This window comes from Heteronotia binoei, chromosome 15, assembly GCF_032191835.1.
Source record: "Heteronotia binoei isolate CCM8104 ecotype False Entrance Well chromosome 15, APGP_CSIRO_Hbin_v1, whole genome shotgun sequence".
NCBI lineage: Eukaryota > Metazoa > Chordata > Lepidosauria > Squamata > Gekkonidae > Heteronotia > Heteronotia binoei.
Window position 1 is genome coordinate 9,336,050 of NC_083237.1, and position 21,522 is coordinate 9,357,571.

At 43.7% G+C, this 21,522-nt stretch overlaps 1 protein-coding gene across 1 annotated transcript; it reads left to right on the plus strand.

The window, feature by feature from the left end:
- Positions 1 to 2,416: 2,416 nt before the first annotated feature.
- LOC132584673 (vomeronasal type-2 receptor 26-like) lies at positions 2,417 to 10,540 on the plus strand. Its single transcript, XM_060256573.1, has 5 exons — positions 2,417 to 2,707; positions 3,038 to 3,904; positions 4,792 to 5,019; positions 6,153 to 6,279; positions 9,636 to 10,540. Exons 1-5 carry the CDS (start codon positions 2,417 to 2,419, stop codon positions 10,538 to 10,540), a joined length of 2,418 nt encoding a protein of 805 aa, XP_060112556.1.
- The last annotated feature ends 10,982 nt before the right edge of the window (positions 10,541 to 21,522 follow it).

A 21,522-nucleotide genomic window follows, 5' to 3' on the forward strand; every position in this document is an offset into this window, starting at 1 on the left:
TCTGACAGTGATGAAGATCCTGTGAATTTGGGGTAGGTATTTGTGGGTTTCCTGCATTGTGCAGGGAGTTGGGCTATATGACTCTGGAGGTCCCTTCCAACTCTATGATTCTAAGCAAACAGGAATCAGAATGCCATCCACAGGAATTAACTAAGGTCTTGTGCCTGTAATCTTCAAATGAAAGGCTTTTCTTGGACAGTAAGGCTGTGGCTATTTGCTCAGTGGGGAACTCTGAAAACCAAGTTTGATCCACTGAGGAGCAGAGAAGAGCCGCGTGCTCAGATGTGTGTGTGGGGGGGGGGCGTGGAGGGAGAGAAACATGTTTGCTTCCAAAGTTACTACTAGGAACATAAACTCTGTAGGCATACTTATTCCCCACTGGAATTATTCAAATTACGATAATTAAACAATCCAGCCAATGTTGCAGAGGCAGTTTACAAACTACAAACATAATAAAGAAGCAGTCGTAATATTTATTACTGCAATACTTGTGTTCAGTTGAATGTTGGAAGAAGAGACTCAGTCGTGTTGATCTCTGGCATTTCCTTTTCGTACGAGGCAGGCTTGAAATCAGAGTGTTGGAACTTCCAACGGCATTCTGAAAACCTGCCTTACTAAGACAAAGACATTGATGGCCAGACTCAGCAATTCTGCAAGGGAGCTTGACTGAGAGAACTTGATGCAGTAAACAGAGAGAGGGGAGGCTGGGTCTAGAAACAAGGGTTGCTACTAATGGATGATGAACCTACTAGTGCGCCTGGTGCTTCTGCCTTGCATTGTGTTCAGAGTTGGTATGATGCAGTGCACCAGAAGGGAGATCCCTATTCCACATGAATGGTACCATCCAGGAGACATCCTCATTGGTGGTGTTGTTTCTCTGTTCACTTACCTATTAAATGAATTAGAGTTTGATAAATACGTGTCTGAAGAAATCTTTGCAGACACAGAGTAAGGAAATCATATTTTTCTTGAGCTTATTGTGAACTCACAATACCAAATAATATCAAATAATAAGATGGTTAAATAGCATGGTTAACACTGATAATGAAATAGAGTGGTGAAGTTGTGAAGTAGAGCGGAAGGAGTTGTGCAAATCGTGGCTGTGATCACACTCACTAAATAATGCACTTTCAATCCACTTTCAATGCACTTTCCAACTGAATTTTGCCAGTTCACACAAGTAAAATCCAGTTAGAAACTGCATTGAAAGTGGATTGAAAGTGCATTATTTAGTGTGAATGATCTCAGCTGACAGTCTTAAATCATTTTTTCTTGGACAATTGTTATCTGGTCTACAGATTTCTCAGGATAGCAAAACCAACGAGAAAGTGGCCCTTTAAAATCTCAGCATTATTGTAGCATGCTTTTCATGGTTTGAAATCCATTACTGTGGGGCAAGTAGTGATGAAGTAGGTTGTTTGGAGTAGTTATAGAGAAGGAGGAGAAAAGGGGGATCAACCCTGAAAGAGACAACAAGAGCAAACACTAACATTGATCTAATCTTTGTCTATGTAGACAGCAATTTGTCATCTGGAAGAGTTGCTCTGATACTTAATACTATTTTAAAGAGATGTTTGAAACTGCCTTTACTCTGATGTGAAGGCTATTAATCTAAACTGCCTTCTGTCTGACGTGAAGGCTATGCTATTCTGATGTATAACTAGAATTATTCAGGATGAAGAAAGGGAAATTGTGTGTTTATCCTTAGACATCTCAGTAATATAAAAATCTATGCTTATAGAGCTCTAATTGCCTTTGAAGCAGAATATATTAAAAGTGTCATTAACTGAAATGGTGCAAAAGGCATTTATTTCTTTTTCAATTTTTTAAATATAATTGGCTATAATAGTCCTTGACTACATCATTAAGATCTTGTATTGACTACATAATTAAAATCATTAAGAGAATTTTTCCTTCCCATTTCTGTCCTTTAGGGTGGTTATTAGTCTTCTCTCCTTTTCCAAATCCTATATGCTAACCACCTTCCTGGTTCATTTGCCCATTCGAAAAAAAATTTGTCTTACGAATTTCAACTTCTTTTCCATTTCCTCTAATTAAATGATATTTATTTGATGCTGTAGCATTTTCATTTCATTTTTCAGTTCCTACAAACTTGGTTTCTGCTCGAGGTCCTTCTCTTTTTGACTTAGTGCAGTCATCAATTCCTTAATCTTTTTCCCCCCTCTTTTCCCTGTTCTGTGTTGCATTAAATTTTATTACCAGACCTCTAACATAAGCTTTCCTATTCTAATGTATAACTAGAATAATTTGGGTTGAAAATAGGGAAATTATGTGTTTTCCTCAGACAATAACATGAAAGTGTATACTTCTAGAGCTCTCATTACCATTGAAGCAGAATATATTTAAAAGTGTCATTAATTAAAATGGTGTAAAAGGATTTATTTCTCTTTGAAGCATGGCAACCAAATTTTACCAGCACCCCTTGGCCTTGGCCTTTGCTGTTGATGAGATCAACATGGATCCCAAGATCTTGCCTAATGTCACTCTCGGCTTCCACATCTATGACACTTACAAAGATTATAAGATGTCCTACCGCACCACTCTGGAATTGCTGTATAAATGCCATAGATATTTCCCAAATTTTGAATGCGACATTCAGAAGAATCTAATGGCCATCATAGGGGCACTTGGATCTGATGTCTCCTTCCACATGGCAGACATTCTAGGCCTCTATAAGATTCCACAGGTAGGCTGTGTGCATGGAAGAATGAGAGATCTTGTCAAGTAAATGTCTTTCTTACCGGGACATGCTGAGAAGTAGAGAAAATTGTGAATGAAAAAATTGTTGGGGGGGGGCAAAGAATTAAAATCAAATGGAAACCTCTTTGAAAGTGAGATGTGATAGTTGTAGAAATGCAATACTAGTTGCTTGTATAGATTCTCTCTCCCCCCCTCCCCCCGCAATAGCCATTACTTAGAAATTGCCCTTTGTGCTCCTTTTAAGAACAGTCAGCAGTAACAAGGCGCAGATGCACTTGATAACACATTTCAAACATTTCTCTTTGTTTCCTTTTAGCTCACATATGGATCATTTCCCCCAGTTGACAGGGTCAATGCTAAGTCCCCTTCCTTTTACCGCATGGTTCCCAATGAAGCCCATCAGTACACAGGGATTGTCCAGTTACTTCAGCACTTTGGATGGACGTGGGTTGGGCTCTTTGCTGTGACTGATGATAGCGGAGAGCATTTCATCCAGGAAATGGAGCCTTTGCTTTTCCAGCATCAAATCTGTGTGGCCTTCACAGAAATGTTTGGAGGCCAAGGTCGTTGGGATTCCGTTTTTGATGCTCTATATTTATTTTCAGGTGTTCAGCAAGCTTTGGAAAACAGCAAAACCAATACATTAATCCTCTATGGAGAAACTATGACCATTATTGCATTGACCTCATTTCTACACATAGGTTATCACGAACTACTGGAAAATACTTCCTTTAGAAGGGTGTGGATTGTTACTGCTCAGGTTGATTTTGCATTAACAGGCATACAAAGGTCCTGGGGTTTTGAATTCTTCCAGGGTGCAATCTTCTTCTCAATTCACTCCCAAGAGCTACCAGCATTCCAGACATTTCTTCAAAATATAAAACCATATCGGATAGCAGAAAATAGTTTCCTCAAGGATTTCTGGGAACAAGCCTTTGGCTGCCTACTTCCGGATTCCCAAGAATCATCTCAGAGTGATGGAACCTGTACTGGGGAGGAGAAGCTGGAGAGCCTTCCTGCACCTCTTTTTGAAATGCAGATGACTGGCCATAGCTACAGCATCTATAATGCAGTCTATGGCATAGCACATGGTCTGCATGACATGCATCTATCTCGCTCCAACCACAGATCAGTGGTGGGTGGTGGCAAAAGAGATGGCCTTCATGATCTCCAGTCTTGGCAGGTAATACCTTCCCCATGAATATGTCAGTGCAGGAAACTTTGTACAATGCAAACTGATGTCGAAAATGTGTAATTTTGCAAATTTTCTTGGTGGCGGTGGTGGGGATAGGGATGGTCGCTTCATGCTTATCTTCCTTTCTTATCTAATTGTGAGATATGAATCTTCATCCTGCAATGCAAACTTGCTAGGTGATCTTGGGCCAGTCATACTATCTCAAGGGATTGTTCTGAGGATAAAATAGGAGAGGGAACAATGATATAAACCACCATGATTCCCTGTTGGGGTGAAAGACATGGTGTACTTTGGGCCAAAGTTAGAATTTGTACGGTCGAGGTTGCCAAAGCTTTATGTCCAAATCTCAGAAAATATTTTAAAAATGTGGTTCATGGCCTGAAACCAGAAAGATTGGGGGGGGGGGGGGCAGAAGGATGTTCAGAGTTCAAAATCTCTAAAATAAATATGGGAGTTGATAGTGCAAAAACTCAAAAATGAGAAAATGTGGGACATGCGGCAAAGAAGTCAACAAAATGGGAATATTTGATGGGTTTTGTCCCTCAAAACAATGGTCTCTCTCTCTCTCTCTCTCTCTCTCCAATATTGGGTGGTTGTGGTCCCATACTTTATGAGGGCATCTCTTCCACTCCGACCACAGATTACTGGTGGGTGGTTGCCAAGGAGATGACCTTTGTGATCTCTAGCCTTGGCTAGAGTATGAATCTATTAACTTTCCAAAGGGATGTCTTAGTAGTCTCTCTCTCTGTTTACTAAATCCAAGCCTCTTGCCAGTCTTCACCAACCAATAAAAAATCTGAGGAGAATTGAGGGTCTTCGGAATAGTGCTGGGCTTCAAATCCTTCAACGTTTTCACATTTTTTTTTCCTATCCAGCTTCACCAATGTCTTCAGCATATCTCCTTTAACAACTCAGCAGAAGATACAGTGTCTTTCAGTGGTAAGAAGGAAACAGGAGGTGGATTTGATGTCATGAACTTGGTGGTATTCCCAAACAAGTCTTATGCTAAAGTGAGAATTGGAAAAGTGGATCCTGACGCTATTGAAGGAAAGGAACTGATCATTGAAGAGGACAAAATTATGTGGCAGAGCCGCTTCAACCAGGTGTGTGTTCTGGGATGTTTGTAGAGATGCCTCTGTTACCGGGTCAGGTGCTCTAAGTTTGGAGGTCTGCCATTCCTGTATCCCAGGAATCACATACCAGAGATCTCATTTATGTTTTCAATATTATACGAATTTAACAAAAGCTTGAGGCTATAAGTCAGCTGCCCAGTAGTTTAAGAACCAGCCCAGAAGTTAGCGTTGAGTATTTGCTTGCTCTTTTCCCCCCTCTATAAGCCACTTTGGGCCTTCACTGGAATAGAAACTTTATCAGCCTAGGTGGGATGAGTCATTGAGCTGAGTAGTCAATCGTATATTCAGAAATCAGACTCGAGTCTTGAAATAACATATGCTAAACAAATTAAAGATAGAAGGGGATGGAAATGGAGGACGAGGCATGGCTCACTGGAAGAGTTTCCCTTTGCACACAGAAAGTCCTACATTCAGTCCTTAACATCTCTAGTTGAAGAGCTAGAAAGGAGGTGATGGGGCAAACATCTGCCTGAGATCCTGAAGACCACCACCACTAGACAATAACCACCCTGGTAGACTAATAGTCTGATTCAGGATAAAGCAGCTTCATATGTTCTCATGGATGTGTTCAGGAGGTTCTATGAGATCTCAGACTTTCATTTTGTGGATGCCAGAGATGGGTAATGTATTCCACATCTTCCTGCCTTCCTGCCAAGGAACTTAGTGATGTGTCACATTGAAAAAAAATACATGGATTGAAGTTGCAAACAAAAAAAAATGGGGAGGGACGGTGGCTCAGTGGTAGAGCATCTGCTTGGTAAGCAGAAGGTCCCAGGTTCAATCCCTGGCATCTCCAACTAAAAAGGGTCCAGGCAAGTAGGCGTGAAAAACCTCAGCTTGAGACCGTAGAGAGCTGCTGCCAGTCTGAGCAGACAATACTGACTTTGATGGACTGAGGGTCCGATTCAGTATAAGGCAGCTTCATATGTTCAAAATGGTGATATAACAGAAAAGTATAAAGAAACATGAAAGAAAAAATGAATTTAAATAGTTACTTATCATTGATCTCTCTTATTTCATCCCTATTACCACAAGACCTATGATCAGTAAAAGGGAAGGTCTTGCCACATTTGTTCTAAAGTCCCATTGTTCTTTTTGCATAGGCGGTGCCCATTTCACAGTGCAACGAATATTGCCTTCCTGGTTCTCGGAAGCAAAAGAAAGAAGGAGAGCAATTTTGCTGTTATGACTGTGTTCCTTGCCCCAATGGAAAGATTTCAAACCAGAAAGGTAAAACACCCTATTTTTTTCAGTATATGACTTCAATGCATATATACTAACTGGTGGAAATGTGCAAACCACAATGGACAGTCTCATTCTGTCCAAAGATCTGGGATATTTCTCAACATAGTCAAAAATCTGGGAAATTCCATGTTTTCATGGAAATTCCATGGAAAATTTCATTTTTTCTTTCATGTTTCTTTATACTTTCCTGTTATATCACCATTTTGAAAATAGGAAGCTGCCTTATACTGTAATGTACCAGACTTGGAGACGGGTGTAGGGCAACATAGTTTATTGCATGGTACAAAACAAGATGGAAGAGAGAGAGCACGCGGGCCGGGTCCCACATATATACAGTCCCGGAACTATTTTCTTCTGCTGGCCAGTCCAATGCTGGCCAGCCATATTTCCCGCCACTGGCTGTGATTGGCGGGCGGTTAGCTCCTCGCGCGGAGGCACCTGGGTGTTCCAGTTGCCTCCGCTGTCTGCGCGGACTAACGCTGCTTCGATGGTGCGTTATAACGAAATGGTTTCGTTATAACGGAATGGTTGCGTTCTGCGAACGCCATATGCTACATATACTGAATCAGAGCCTCAGTCCATCAAAGTCAGTATTGTCTTCTTTTCTCTAACTGAAGGTTTATGAACAGTAAGGACTCAAGCAAAGTTCATGCATGTGTGAATCACACTTTAGCTAGCAATAGATAAGGTTGGGAAAAAAATTCACGAACTCATTCTTGATGAAGCCTCACTTCATTTTGGGCATTGTTCTGGACATTCCCAGATGTTTCCCTGATATGTAGTGCAGTTGGTGGAATGAGGTCAAATGAAGAGAAGGCCAAAACAGAATTCTGATAAGATTAAAACCCAAGGTAAAATGGACTCTCTTGGAGATGGAAAGAATGGAATATGACCAGGGGTCGTTTTGTAGAAAAATAGGTGGTGGAGGGATTGTTATGCAGCTATTCAATTGACAATATAGATAGGTGGGGAGGAGGAGGGGGAGCTGTCAGAAAGGTTCAAGAGCTGTGCTCCTGTGAGCTCCTACTGAATTCAAGGCCTGAATATGAGCATCCAAATTTCATAAGGTGAGCTTGGGGTTGAAAGAAGGTCATCCACACACATTTGACATTGTCCTTGATGATCCATGTTTCTCACATAAGATACATATCTTAGAATGACCTGCATAACCAACAGATTCAGAAGCATTTGAGTGCAACCTGACTGTGTCGTGGTTTTCCAGCCTCTTCCTGGTCACGCTGCTACTGCGGCTGAGGCCGGGGGCTGCCTGTACCTCCTCGAAGAATGGGAGTCTAAAGTGTCTTCCTGCCCATCCAGGGATAAGGGGTGAGTGGGATGCTGGAGCTTTATAAGCCCCAGCCTTGCCCAAGAGCACACAGTTGCTCTTTCTTCTTGGCCCACCCTCCTGCCCAGCAATAGTGCAGGATTAGCTGGTCGCTGGTTTTCAGGGCCAGGTAGGGATTTTTTCATCCCAATTAATTGACCTGGATTGTGGTGTTTTTGCCTACCTTGCACTGTTTGTTTAGGGTCATTTTGGGATCCCTGTTATAGGTTGAGTTTTAAGCTGGTCACTGGCTGGAGTTAGGTGGGGCTTATACTGCTGATGCAGCAAGCACTCTGACACCTTCCTATTTTGGACATCTGGTCGGCTTGATTGGCAGCTGGGCTGTATGACTATCTGACAGGATGGCTGGCCAGCGGTTGCCCTCAGCTTGAAAGGCTCCTTAGTTGGGGAGGCTGGAAGAGGGGGGGCAACCCGGATCCAGCCGCCTGGTAGTAACCGCAGGGATGGCTCACGCCAGGGGCAGGGTGGCTCACCCAATCCAGGACAAGGCAGGGTAGGGTCGTACCCTGGGATCGTCTGGTCTTGTTTTTCCCCACCACTTTAATATGTTAATAAAGTGGCCCTGATTTTCACCCAACATACGTGTCTGACTCATTATTCCGACCGGGCGGGGCGAATGCATTTATGGGGTGGGGGTCTTGTTTTTCTCCCCGTAATTTACTTATAAGTGTCATATGTAAATCTTTAACTATAAATGACTAATAAAGCACTGAGCACAACAAGTAAGTAGCATGTACACAATATGTGTCTAAGATGCCATCTGATTGCAGCTGGCCTATGGAGACCTAAGCAAGACCTCAGTTTCAAGGCAAATGAGAAGCAGAGGTGGTTTGCCATGGCCTTCCACTGTAGAGTCTTCTGTGTTGATCTCCCCTTTCAAATATGGGTCCTGCTTAGTTTTCAATAACTGACGCGATCAGGCTAGACCATGCTGCCTTGGCTCTGTATCCAATTATTATATGGGATTAGTATATACAATATATAGTATAATATACATTATAATATGTGTTTGTGTTATTCATAATAACAGGAACAGCAGCAAGAATAATTCAAATGTGTATAAAAAAACAAAACATGTAGTTTTTGTGAAGACCTGAAGACCTAGCATCCTTCTCTACTAGTTACGTCTATCTTGTCCTCTTTCCCACTGCCTATAGATGTAGTCGGCAGTCAGAACTGGGATTTTTTTTTTCTCAATCTGATTGTTGAAATGTCCTGTTAATGTTTTATTTGGCTGTTTTTGGTTGTTGTTTCTATGGATATAGTCCATCATTCAGAGCCCTGAAGTAGCGGGGATTGTGCAATTCAACAACAACAGGAACAGGAAGAGCACCGCCGCGAGAATGTTATATGCAAAATATTGGACATTAGACAAAACTCCAAATATGGAAGAATTAATAGATAAGGTTTTACAAGCTGCAGAAGCAGATATATTCACGACAATAGTTAATGGGAAATAAAAAAAAATTGGCAGATCAAAGATGGGAGAAATTATATGATTGGATGCAAAATAGAGTCGAAGATGAGAAAAAGCAAGTAAAGGGTTAAAAGTTGTAAGAAATGACTAATAGAGGATGAATATAAGAAAAGGAATGGATGGACTGTAAGAATATTAAGCATTGTCGGAACTTAGGAAACAACTTGCTCTCTGTTTTAATAATTTTGTGGATTTCGTATTTTATTGTTTTTGTTTATTTATTTGTAATTGGATTATGAAACAGGAAACAATAACAGGATGTATGGGATACATATGTAATGTAAGGTATTTGAAGAATTTGTAATCAATAAATAAAAGTAGCAGGGATTGTGCAATTCAACAAAAGGAACAGCAATAATTCAATTGTGTACAATTGTGTCTTTTTTGTCATGACCTAGAAACAACACTGAGAAATCAAAATAAAAAAGATCTCACAGGGATTCCTGAAACCACAAGAGTAACTGATCCAAATCATATGTGCTACCACTATTTTCATTCTTTCTTCCTTCTCTTTTGTAGATATGGACGATTGTATTGAATGCCCAGAAGATCAATATCCAAACAAGGACCAAGATCAATGCATTTTCAAGACAATCAGCTTCCTGTATTATGAAGAACCTTTAGGAATCAGTTTAGCTTCAGTGGCACTTTCTTTTTCCCTAATCACTGTATTTGTGTTGGGAATTTTTATTAAGCAAAGAGATACTCCCTTAGTCAAAGCCAACAACCGGGATATCACCTATACCCTTCTTATCTCTCTCCTGCTCTGCTTCCTTTCTACTTTTCTCTTCCTTGGAGAACCTACCAAGGTGTCCTGTTTCCTCCGACAATCAGCTTTTGGCATCATCTTCTCAGTGGCTGTTTCTTGTGTCTTGGCCAAAACCATTACTGTGGTTGTGGCATTCATGGCCATCAAACCAGGGTCCAGCATGAGGAAGTGGGTGGGGAAAAGATTGACCAAGTCTGTCATCCTTCTTTGCACTCTTATTCAAGTAGGCCTATGTGTGTTGTGGCTTGGAACCTCTCCCCCATACCCACATTTAGACAAGAAGTCCCTGACTACACAGATTGTAGCAGAATGTAATGAAGGGTCTGCCATCATGTTTTATATTGTGTTGGGCTACTTGGGACTTCTGTCCCTCATCAGCTTGAGCCTGGCTTTCCTAGCCAGGAATTTGCCAGACACTTTTAATGAGGCCAAATTCATCACCTTCAGCATGCTGATGTTTTGCAGTGTGTGGTTCTGTTTTGTTCCAACCTACCTGAGCACCAAAGGGAAATACACAGTGGCAGTGGAGATCTTCTCTATCTTGGCTTCCACTGCTGGGTTACTGGGTTGCATCTTTTCTCCTAAATGCTACATTATTCTATTGAGGCCTGAGCTGATTAAGAGAGAACAGTTATTGCAGAGAGTAAAGTATTGAATTAGGGATATTTGCTTTCTGTGGCTTTTCATTGCCAGGAAACTGACCATTTTAATGACTCTGTGTCCATCTTCTTCATCATGTTTAGCAGCCTTTTAGTGTCTAATTATCATCTTATTTCATCTTAGGAGAGATGACATAGGAATCTTCTCCATAAAATTAATGGAAATAAATTTCCAGTTGAATGATACAGGGCTGGGAAGAGGAGACTTTTGCTCAAGAGTGATATAGTTGGGGGTATTGCACAACTGCAGACATAATGGAAATCAATATTAAAAAGGTTGTGGGCTGAAGTACCCTGGCAAACATTTTCCTGGGAAACCTTACAAACATTTCCCAGGAGGAATCACCCCTAAACAGACCCAAGTAGGAGTCAGAATAGACCTTCCTTAGTTCCACAGGTTTGCATTGGATATAATTCTAAGCCAACATGATCAGGAATCCAGTCCATAGAAATTAACCAGGACTTTGTGCCTGTAGAAGAAGACGAATAAGAAGATATTGGATTTATATCCCGCCCTACACTCTGAATCTCAGAGCAGCTCACAATCTCCTTTACCTTCCTCCCCCGCAAAAGACACCCTGTGAGTTGGGTGGGGCTGAGAGGGCTTTCACAGCAGCAGCCCTTTCAAGGACAACCTCTGCCAGAGCTATGGCTGACCCAAGGCCATTCCAGCAGCTGCAAGTGGAGGAGTGGGGAATCAAACCCGGTTCTCCCGGATAACAGAGCAATGGCTAACCCAAGGCCATTCCAGCAGCTGCAAGTGGAGGAGTGGGGAAACAAACCCGGTTCTCCCAGATAAGAGAGCGATGGCTGACCCAAGGCCATTCCAGCAGCTGCAAGTGGAGGAGCGGGGAATCAAACCCGGATCTCCCAGATAAGAGTCAGCGCACTTAACCACGACACCAAACTGGCTTTCTCTGTAATCTTCAACAAAGGCTTTTTCTTGGGCAGTAACTCTCCTGTAGCTATTTGCTCATTGGGGAACTCTGAAGCCAGAGGCAAATATAATTCGCAGAGGAGCAAAGACTTGTATGCTCAGATATGTGTATGCGTGCTTGTTTGTTTTTGTGCGTTTGTGTGAGAGAGAGATGTTTGCTTCCAAAGTTACAATTTAGAACCTAAACCGGGTTGGCATACTTATTCCCCACTGGAATTATTCAGATTACTGTCATTAAGCAATCCAGCCAACATTGCAGAGGCAGTTTAGAAAGTGCAATTGTTATGTACTGGAACGAGTTTGGCCTTAGGGCCAGCAGAGACTTGACTGAGCTGGAGACCCTAAAACAAGAGCCACCTGGGTTCAGGAAGGAGGCCCATCAGGGATCGTTAGGCCAGCTATTAACCTATAGTTGTGTGTAATGGGATGATGGTAATGGGTTTTTGGATGGGGAGGTTTGCATGCATATAAGCAGGGCCATTGGTCCTGCCAGACAGTTCTGTTCCTATCCGACTATGCTGAATCACTGAATAAGGAGCTGAACTCACTATCTCTTGGGCATCCTCATGCTTTGAGCCCAGTACATTCCAGCAGTAATAAAGAAGCAGTTGTAATAGTTATTACTGCAATCAGGGCTCTTTTTCTAGTAGGAGCTCCTCTGCATATTAGGCCACGCCCCCCTGATGTAGCCAATCCTCCTGGAGCTTACAGTAGGCCCTGTACTAAGAGCCCTCTAAGCTCTTGGAGGATTGGCTACATCTGGGGTGTGTGGCCTAATATGCAGAGGAGCTCCTGCTAGAAAAAAAAGAGCCCTGAATACTCATGAGCAGTTGGATGTTGGGAGAAGGGACTCAGTCCCTTGGATCTCTGACATTTTATTGTGCTCTAAGGTAGACTTGAAATCAGAGGGTTGGAACTTTCAAGGGCATTCTGAAATTCTTCATAACTAAGGCAAAGACATATATTTGCCTTCAGACATTTGTGGCCGGACTTAGCCATTCTGCAAGGGAGCTTGACTGAGAGAACTTGATGCAATGGGGGAAGAGGATGGATCCAGGAAAAGGGATTTCTGTCCAGTTGATGGAGATACTTGTGTGGCTAGTGCTTCTGCTTTGCATTGTGTGCAAAGTTGGCCTGATGCTGTGTACCTGAAGGGAAATCCCTATTCCACATGAATGGTACCAGCCAGGAGAGGGACAGTGGCTCAGTGGTAGAGCATCTGCTTGGTAAGCAGAAGGTCCCAGGTTCAATCCCCGGCATCTCCAACTAAAAAGGGTCCAGCGAAATAGGTGTCAAAAACCTCAGCTTGAGACCCTGGAGAGCTTCTGCCAGTCTGAGTAGACAATACTGACTTTGATGGACCCAGGGTCTGATTCAGTAGATGGCAGCTTCATATGAGAGGTCCTCATCGGTGGTATAACTTCTCAGTTCACTTATGAAGTACATAAACTAGAGTTTAAGAAATATGCATCTGAAGAGATCTTTGCATTCGTAGAGTAAGGAAATCATATTTTTCTTGGGCTTATAGTGATCCCACAGTACTAAGTATTATCAAATAAGATGGTTAAATAACATGGTTAACACTGATAATGTAGCAGGAGGCTGAAGCTGCAAAGTAGAGTGGAAGGAGTTGTCCAAATTATGACAGTCTTAAATTGATTTCTCGGACAATTGTTATCCCTTCTACAGATTTCTCAGCATAACAAAACCTACAAGGAAGTGACCCTTTAAGAGCTCAGTATTATGGTGGCCCACCCTGTAAAAAGCCTGCCGTGAAAACGTTGTGAAAGCAACGTCACCCCAGAGTTGGAAACGACTGGTGCTTGCACAGGGGACCTTTTCTTTCATTATGGTGGCATCCCTTTCATGGTCTGAAATCCACTACTGAGAAGCAAGTAGTGATGAAGTAGGTTGTTTGGAGTAGTTATAAAAGAAGAGAAAAGTGGGAAATCTTGGCTGGCTTTAAGAAAACTTAAATTACACTGAATTATGCCTCTGGGTTATACCTCTGAGGACGCCAGTCACAGTTACTGGCAAAACATCAGGTCTCACAATGCCAAGACCATGGCCACACAGTCCAGAATATCTACAGCAACCAACGCACTGAATTGTCTCAATTCTCAATGTTACACAGAGCCATTGGCAGAAGACCCTTTTCTAAAACTTAGTTATGGGACTATACAACTAGATGCCATTGGCATGTGATTCAGATGACTTAGCCATTTTAGTCTGTTGCTGCAAAAAAAAAATAGTAGAGTCCAGTAGCACCATTACAACTAACACATTTTATTGTAGCATAAGCTGTCAATGGATGAAGAGAGCTGTGTTTCTCAAGAGCTTGAGCTACAATAAGATTTGTTCATCTTAAAGGCGCTACTGGACTCTTTATTACATCGGCATATGACAACATCCAACCCCGAATCAGTGCATGACGTCATTCAATGTTCTATTACTAATGGGGTAAGCAGCATAAATCTCAAGCTTTTGATTGGGCATCTCCAAGAAACCACCAGAACACTGTTCTTTTCACCCTGACAGTGTGCGTGGGAAGTTTTTCGGTTTGAGTAACCTGATAAGTGCAGCTGCAGCTGCTGTGCTAAAAAGACAAACTCCAAACAGCCGGTCAAACAGATATATTTGGGTAAAGACGGTAGAGGCAGTTATAGGCAGTCCAAAGGTTCATACACAGGTAGTCAGTCCAGCCAAGGCAACAGTACAAAATCAGTATCCGAGTAGAGTAGTTAACATACCAGTCCATACATCATATCCAGTCTTATCCAATCCTTCAGAGTAACAGTCTGAGTTCTAGATATTGCTCCTCTCTCACACACCGTCCTCCTCTCCTTGTATCACCCACAGTGGCTGAGAGTTAGACCTCTGCTATTATAGTGCAGCTAGCCAATCACTATCATTGATTAGTAAACTAGCTACACATGCTACTCTCGTGACATGCATTAGCCTGTATAGCTTGAGTTACATAACTATTACTCAGCATTTTGCTCTCTTAAAGAACCCAATGCTGACATTCTCCCCCTATGTAACTACATAGTCTATACAGCCACATATACAATTTAACATACATAGTTAAATCACATTATAACACAGTATTACAGTACTGCCATCCCATCACTTAAGTCCTAACTTCAGACAACTTTCCTTATGTTTAACATGAGTCTGAGCTTTGGTAAACAAATCAGCAACATTCTATTTGTAGCACAATATTCTAGTACAATCAGCTTGTCTTCTAAGCTTTGTTTGACATTATGGAACCTGACATCAGTGTGTTTCGATCTTCCCTTAACACCAAGAGTAGTAGCAAGTTGAATAGCTGCCTGGTTATCTTCAAACACAGTTATTGGATCAACATTACGTATTCCAAAGTCAGTTAACAATTGTTTGTACCATATGAGCTCTGTACAAACAGTACTAAGAGCGGAATATTCTGCTTCGCAGGTTGACAAGGCTACATGTCTTTGCTTCAGTGACCTCCATCCCACCAGTACTCCCCCCAGGAAAATAGCTAATCCGGTGGTAGATTGCCTGGTATCATGGTCATTAGCAAAGCTAGCGTCGGCATAGGCATGCATTCTTCGTTCTCCAGTAGGAGTAACAAACAAACTTAAATCTAAGGTCTGTTTAAGATATCTAAGAATATGCTTAGCTGCCAACCAGTGACATTGTCTGGGTTGCTTCACTGCTCCCGCTAAAAGGTTAGTAGCCATAGCAATGTCTGGTCTAGACCAGTTAGCAAGGTATTGTAAGCTTCCAACCAGAGATTGGTAGATTCCCTGATCGAATAAAGGACTTTGCTCATTGTCAGCATCATTGTATTGAAACATGGGACTCTGAACCCCTTTGCACTGATCCATTTTGTATTGTTTCAGTAACTGGGCTATTTTAGCTCTTTGAGAAACTCTATACCCTCCAGATATGTTTTCAATCTCTAGGCCAACATATTGTTTAATGTTGCCAAGATCTCTGACAGTAAATCTGGCTTTAAGAGTATCAACAATAGCATTCATGATTTTGGCACTTTTACATATGATTGCCAAATCATCCACAAACACCAGGATGGTACATTGTTGCTCCCCCTTCCCTTTAGTAAATATACAGGGATCTGCAACACCTTGTTTAAATCCTAAATTCTTTAGGCTATCAGTTAAATACTGGTTCCACTCGTGATCAGCTTGCTTCAAACCATACAGGGATTTTTTCAATGACCAACATATATTGACATTCTCACCAGAGGCACCTGGTGGTATTCTCATGTACACAGAGTGTTTCAGTGGAGCATGCAAATAAGCAGTTTTTACATCAAGATGTTTGTTAAAACAGTTATGTTTGGCTGCCATTGTCAAAGTGCAATATATAATAATAATAATAATAATAATAATAATAATAATAATAATAATAATAATAATAATAATAATAATAATAATAATAATAATAATAATAATAATAATAATAAATTTTATTTATATCCCGCCCTCCCCGCCTAGGCAGGATCAGGGCGGCTAACAACAGTTCAATAAAATTATACAATATACAATATACAATATAAGGTGATTTAAAACAACATTTAGATTATACATTAATTTAAAACAACGATCTAAAACCAGTTCCAACTGTCTGGGTCGGTCCATAGTTTAAACGGCGGTGATCTTCCTGATGTTATTCTGTACACTTATATTATGGCAGGGATCACTAGATAAATCGTTGGTGGATTAAATAGCCATCCTATCAACGTCTACAAAAGCCTGCTTGAAAAGAATGGTCTTACAGGCCCTGCGGAATTGGTCCAAATTCCGCAGGGCCCGTACTTCCTCTGGAAGTTGATTCCAAAGGCACGGGGCTATAACAGAGAAGGCCCGTGCCCGTGTACTCTGTAATTTTGCCTCCTTTGGCCCAGGGATAGTCAGCATGTTCTTCCCTGCTGACCTCAGTGCTCTTTGGGGCTCATATGGGGAGAGACGGTCCCTCAGGTAGGCAGGTCCTCGGCCATATAGGGCTTTAAAGGTAATAACCAGCACTTTGTATCGGACCCGGTATGTAACTGGCAGCCAGTGCAGTTCACGCAGCCCCGGCTGTATATGCTCCCATTTCGGGAGTCCTAATAACAGCCTGGCCGCTGCGTTCTGCACTAGCTGCAGCTTCCGGGTTCGACACAAAGGCAGCCCCATGTAGAGGGTATTGCAGTAATCTAGTCTTGAGGTGATCGTCGCATGGATCACTGTTGCCAGGTCCCGGCGCTCCAGGAAAGGAGCCAGCTGCCTTGCCCGCTTCAGGTGGAAAAATGCCGACTTGGCAGTGGCCGCTACCTGGGCCTCCATTGATAGTGAAGGCTCCAGTAGGACTCCCAGGCTCTTGACCCGGGCCGCTGCTTTCAGCGGCGCACCGTCAAAAACCGGGAGAGGTATTTCCCTTCCCAGAGCGCCGCGCCCCACGCAAAGGACCTCTGTCTTCGTCGGGTTCAGCTTCAACCCACTCAGCCTAAGCCAAGTTGCCACGGCCTGCAGTGCCCGGTTTAAATTCACTGGGACGCAGTCAGGCCGGCCATCCATTAGCAGATAGAGCTGGGTGTCATCCGCATATTGATGACAACCCAGTCCAAAACTCCGGGCAATCTGGGCAAGGGGGCGCATGTAGATGTTAAATAACATCGGGGAGAGAACTGCTCCCTGAGGCACCCCACAATCTAGTGTGCGCCTCCGGGAAAGCTCACCCCCGATTGCCACCCTTTGTCCCCGACCTTTGAGGAAGGAGGAAAGCCATTGTAAGGCCAGCCCCCTGACCCCTATGTCGGCGAGGCGGCGGGTCAGTAGCCGAAGGTCGACCGTGTCGAACGCTGCCGACAGGTCTAACAACATCAGCACCGCCACGCCACCTCGATCCAGTTGCCGCTGGAGGTCATCTGCCAAGGCAACCAGCACTGTCTCCGTCCCGTGGCCCGGGCGAAAGCCGGACTGGCAAGGGTCTAGGACGGAAGCGTCATCCAGAAAACCCTGTAGTTGCAGCGCCACTGCCCTCTCAATAATTTTACCTAAAAATGGTAAATTAGAAACCGGTCGGTAATTTGCCAATTCGGCCGGGTCTGCTGTACATTTTTTTCAGGAGGGGGCGGACCAAAGCCTCTTTCAGAGGTGATGGAAAACGCCCCTCCAAGAGGGATCTATTTATTATGTCCCGTAAAGGACATCTAAGCTCCCTCTGGCAAGCTTTAATCAACCAGGAGAGGCAAGGGTCCAAATCGCACGTTGTTGGGCGCGCAACAGAGAGAATTCCGTTGACTTCCTCCAGGCTGAGTGGGTCAAACCTACCCAACTCCAAACCCGAAGACAGGCGCGGAGCCTCAAGTTCCCGTACTGCATCCAATGTGATAGGCAGGTCTTGGCGGAGCGACGTGATTTTATCTGCAAAATATTTCGCAAAAGCCTCATAGCCTATCTCTAATTCCCTAACATTTGGTTTGCCTTGAGGCAATGTAGTAAGGTCTCCAATTATTCTAAATAATTGTGCCGGGCGCAAATTTGCAGATGCAATCTTGGCTGCAAAGTAATCTTTCTTTGCAGCCTTGACTGCCATCTCATAAGACTTCATAAACATTCTATAAGATGTTCTCGTCGCTTCGTCCCGAGTATGCCGCCACTGCCTCTCTAGTCGTCTGAGCCCCTGTTTCAGCCGGCGTAGCTCCAGGGTATACCATGGAGCCAGCCTCCTGCGAGGGCGCAGAGGACGTCGAGGTGCGATCTCGTCGATGGCCCTGGTTAGCCGGCCTTGCCAGGCCTCCACCAGGTCATCGAGGGAATCGCCAGGGGGCCAGGGATCCCCCAGTGCCATTTGGAACCGTTCCGGGTCCATCAGGCTCCGGGGCCGAGCCAAAATAGGCTCTCCGCCCATACAGGGTTGGGGTGGCATCCCCACACGGGCCTTGAGGGCTAGGCGATCCGACCATGGTACCGCTTCTACCGCGATATCGTTCACCGAAATCCCGGACGCAAAGATCAGGTCTAACATGTGCCCGGCCTGGTGCGTGGGTGTCGTAACAAATTGAGAGAGTCCCAGTGTCGCCATGGAAGACACTAGGTCCATCGCCTGAGTGGAGGCCGAGTCGTCGGCATGGACGTTGAAATCACCCAGGACCATAAGCCCTGGGTACTCCAACGCCCAGCTCGCCACAGCCTCCATCAGGGATGGTAAGGCGCTGGCCGGTGTGTTAGGCGGACGGTACACCAGCCAGATCGCCAACCCCTCTCCGACATCCCACGCCAGACCGGCACATTCAATGCCCTCAATCTTTGGGCCCGGGAGAGCCCGGAAGGAGTAACCCTCCCGTATGAATAATGCCACTCCTTCCCCCCGCCCGCTATTCCGTGATTGGTGAAAGACCGAGTAACCTGGGGGGGTCATCTGGGAAAGAGCCAGAAGTGGCTTTGAGTGTAGGAGCGAATGTCTCGTCATAATCTTGCTCATTTTGCAAGAAACCTTGGGCAATAAGCCTGGCTTTATATTGTATATTGCCATCTGCCCCAGTCTTGAGTTTGTATACCCATCTGCAGCCTATGAGTCTCTGATTAGTTGGTAGAGCAGATTCCTCATAGACATTCAGGCTCTTTAGGGACTCAAGTTCCGCTCTCATAGCAGCTGTCCATCCTGCTTGCTCATCTTGCGACAAATGCCGTATACCTTCATAACAAGAAGGCTCTGCAAGTACGGCACATGCTTGCCCCGGGCTGTAACGATCCGGCGGCCGTGTCTCTTGAGTAGACCGTCTGAGCATCGGCTCTGCAGCCTCTTCTGACACTGTCTGCTGTACTGCCGTCTGCTGCTGCTGGGAAACTCCAACTCCTGAAGACACAGGGGTTAAAGGCTCTTTCTTGATTCTTCCGTTGCTAGGTGACGGGCTCCGCCTCTCGCTGCTGGATGCGAGCTGTGTATCAGGTTTCGCTGCTGTTGGCAGGATCACAGTAGAAGACATCTTTTGCCAGCCAACGGAATTCTCCAAGAAATAGCTGAGCAGCTTGTTGTGATTTTCTTTTCTCCAACTTGAGAAAACCTATCAGCTTGATGGTTATTAGCATAGCCCATAAACAACAACTTTATAGCTTTATTCTTTCCCTTCCTTTGAAGCTCTTTTGGTATATGAACATAGGCGGGGATCCCAAAGATCTTAATGTGTTTAATGGAGGCTTGCCTGCCATACCAAACTTCTGCTGGGATTTTCCCTATAGCAGATGACCAGGTTAATTTCAAAACATGAGAAGCACACATAATACTCTCCCCCCAATAGCTCATGGGTAAATCACTATCTCTCAACATAGACAGACACATGTTGTATAGAGATTGATTCCATCTCTCACAGAAGGCGTTATGTTGAGGCCTGTAAGGAGCTGTACATTGATGGTGAATACAATATCTCTTAAACAAAGAAAACATTTTCTCATTACAGAATTCACTTCCATTGTCTGAAATAAGGGATTTAGGAACCTTGTCAGTCTTCCTCTTCACAAAACGAAGCCAGTTGTGGAATGCCTGGTACGTCTATGCTTTGGATCTGAGAAGAAAACAGAAACCATACCGGGAATGATGGTCTTCGATGCACAAGCAATATTTAGCCCCGCCTAGACTCCTGGTAGGAAAAGGGCCAATCAGGTCGACAAACACTAGATCCAATATTCCATTCGTCTGGAACTTTGTAGGAGATATAGTTGGAGTGGCTTTGGACTTCATAGCTTTGCATATTTCACACTCTACGAAACATCCACAGGGCTTGGGGGTGATTCCAGCTGCTTGCAGGGTTTTTTTCACAGCCTGAAAGTGAATGTGCCCCAACCTACGATGCCACAAATGTATGCACTCATCATGTGGTGGCTTATTCATACTCACATGATGCACAGTACTCTCCTTATAAATCTAAGCAATGAATATAAATCTAAGCAGTGTGATGCGGTGGCTAAAAAGGCAACTTTGGGCTGTATCAACGGAAGTATATTGTCCACATCACTTGATATGATAGTATCGCTTTACTCTGCTCTGGTAAGACCTCACCTGGAGTATTGTGTTCAGTTTTGGACAACACATTTTAAGTAGGATATAGACAAGCTGGAATGGGTACAGAGGAGAGCGACGAAGATGGTGAGGGGTCTGGAGACCAAGTCCTAGGAGGAAAGGTTGAAGGAGCTGGGAATGTTTAGCCTGTAAAGCAGGCGGCTGAGAGGTGATGTGATCACCATCTTCAAGTATTTGAAGGGCTTTCATCTAGAGGATGGTGTGGAATTGTTTTCTGTGGCCCCAGAAGGTAGGACCAGAACCAATGGGTTGAAATTAAATCAGAAGAGTTTCCGGCTCAACATTAGGAAGAACTTCCTGACTGTTAGAGCGATTCCTCAGTGGAACAGTGGGAGCTGGTGGGCTCTCCTTCCTTGGAGGTTTTTAAATAGAGGCTAGATGGCCATCTGACAGTGATGAAGATCCTGTGATTTTGGGGTAGGTATTTGTGGGTTTCCTGCATTGTGCAGGGAGTTGGACTATATGACTCTGGAGGTCCCTTCCAACTCTATGATTCTAAGCAAACAGGAATCAGAATGCGATCCACAGGAATTAACTAAGGTTTTGTGCCTGTAATCTTCAAATGAAAGGCTTTTCTTGGACAGTAAGGCTGTGGCTATTTGCTCAGTGGGGAACTCTGAAAAACAACTTTGATCCACTGAGGAGCAGAGAAGAGCCGCGTGCTCAGATGTGTGTGTGGGGGGGGAGGTGGAGGGAGAGAAACATGTTTGCTTCCAAAGTTACTACTTGGAACATAAACTCTGTAGGGATACTTATTCCCCACTGGAATTATTCAAATTACGATAATTAAACAATCCAGCCAATGTTGCAGAGGCCATTTACAAACTGCAAACATAATAAAGAAGCAGTCGTAATATTTATTACTGCAATACTTGTGTTCAGTTGAATGTTGGAAAAAGAGACTCAGTCATGTTGATCTCTGGCATTTACTTTTCGTACGAGGCAGGCTTGAAATGAGAGTGTTGGAACTTCCAA

Excerpts from the sequence above, each read along its gene's own strand:
- LOC132584673 (XM_060256573.1), top strand. The coding sequence starts at position 2,417 with ATGGCAACCAAATTTTACCAGCACCCCTTGGCCTTGGCCTTTGCTGTT. Across the intron at positions 2,708-3,037 it reads GCCTCTATAAGATTCCACAG|CTCACATATGGATCATTTCC; the intron begins GTAGGCTGTGTG and ends GTTTCCTTTTAG. Across the intron at positions 3,905-4,791 it reads ATGATCTCCAGTCTTGGCAG|CTTCACCAATGTCTTCAGCA; the intron begins GTAATACCTTCC and ends TTTCCTATCCAG.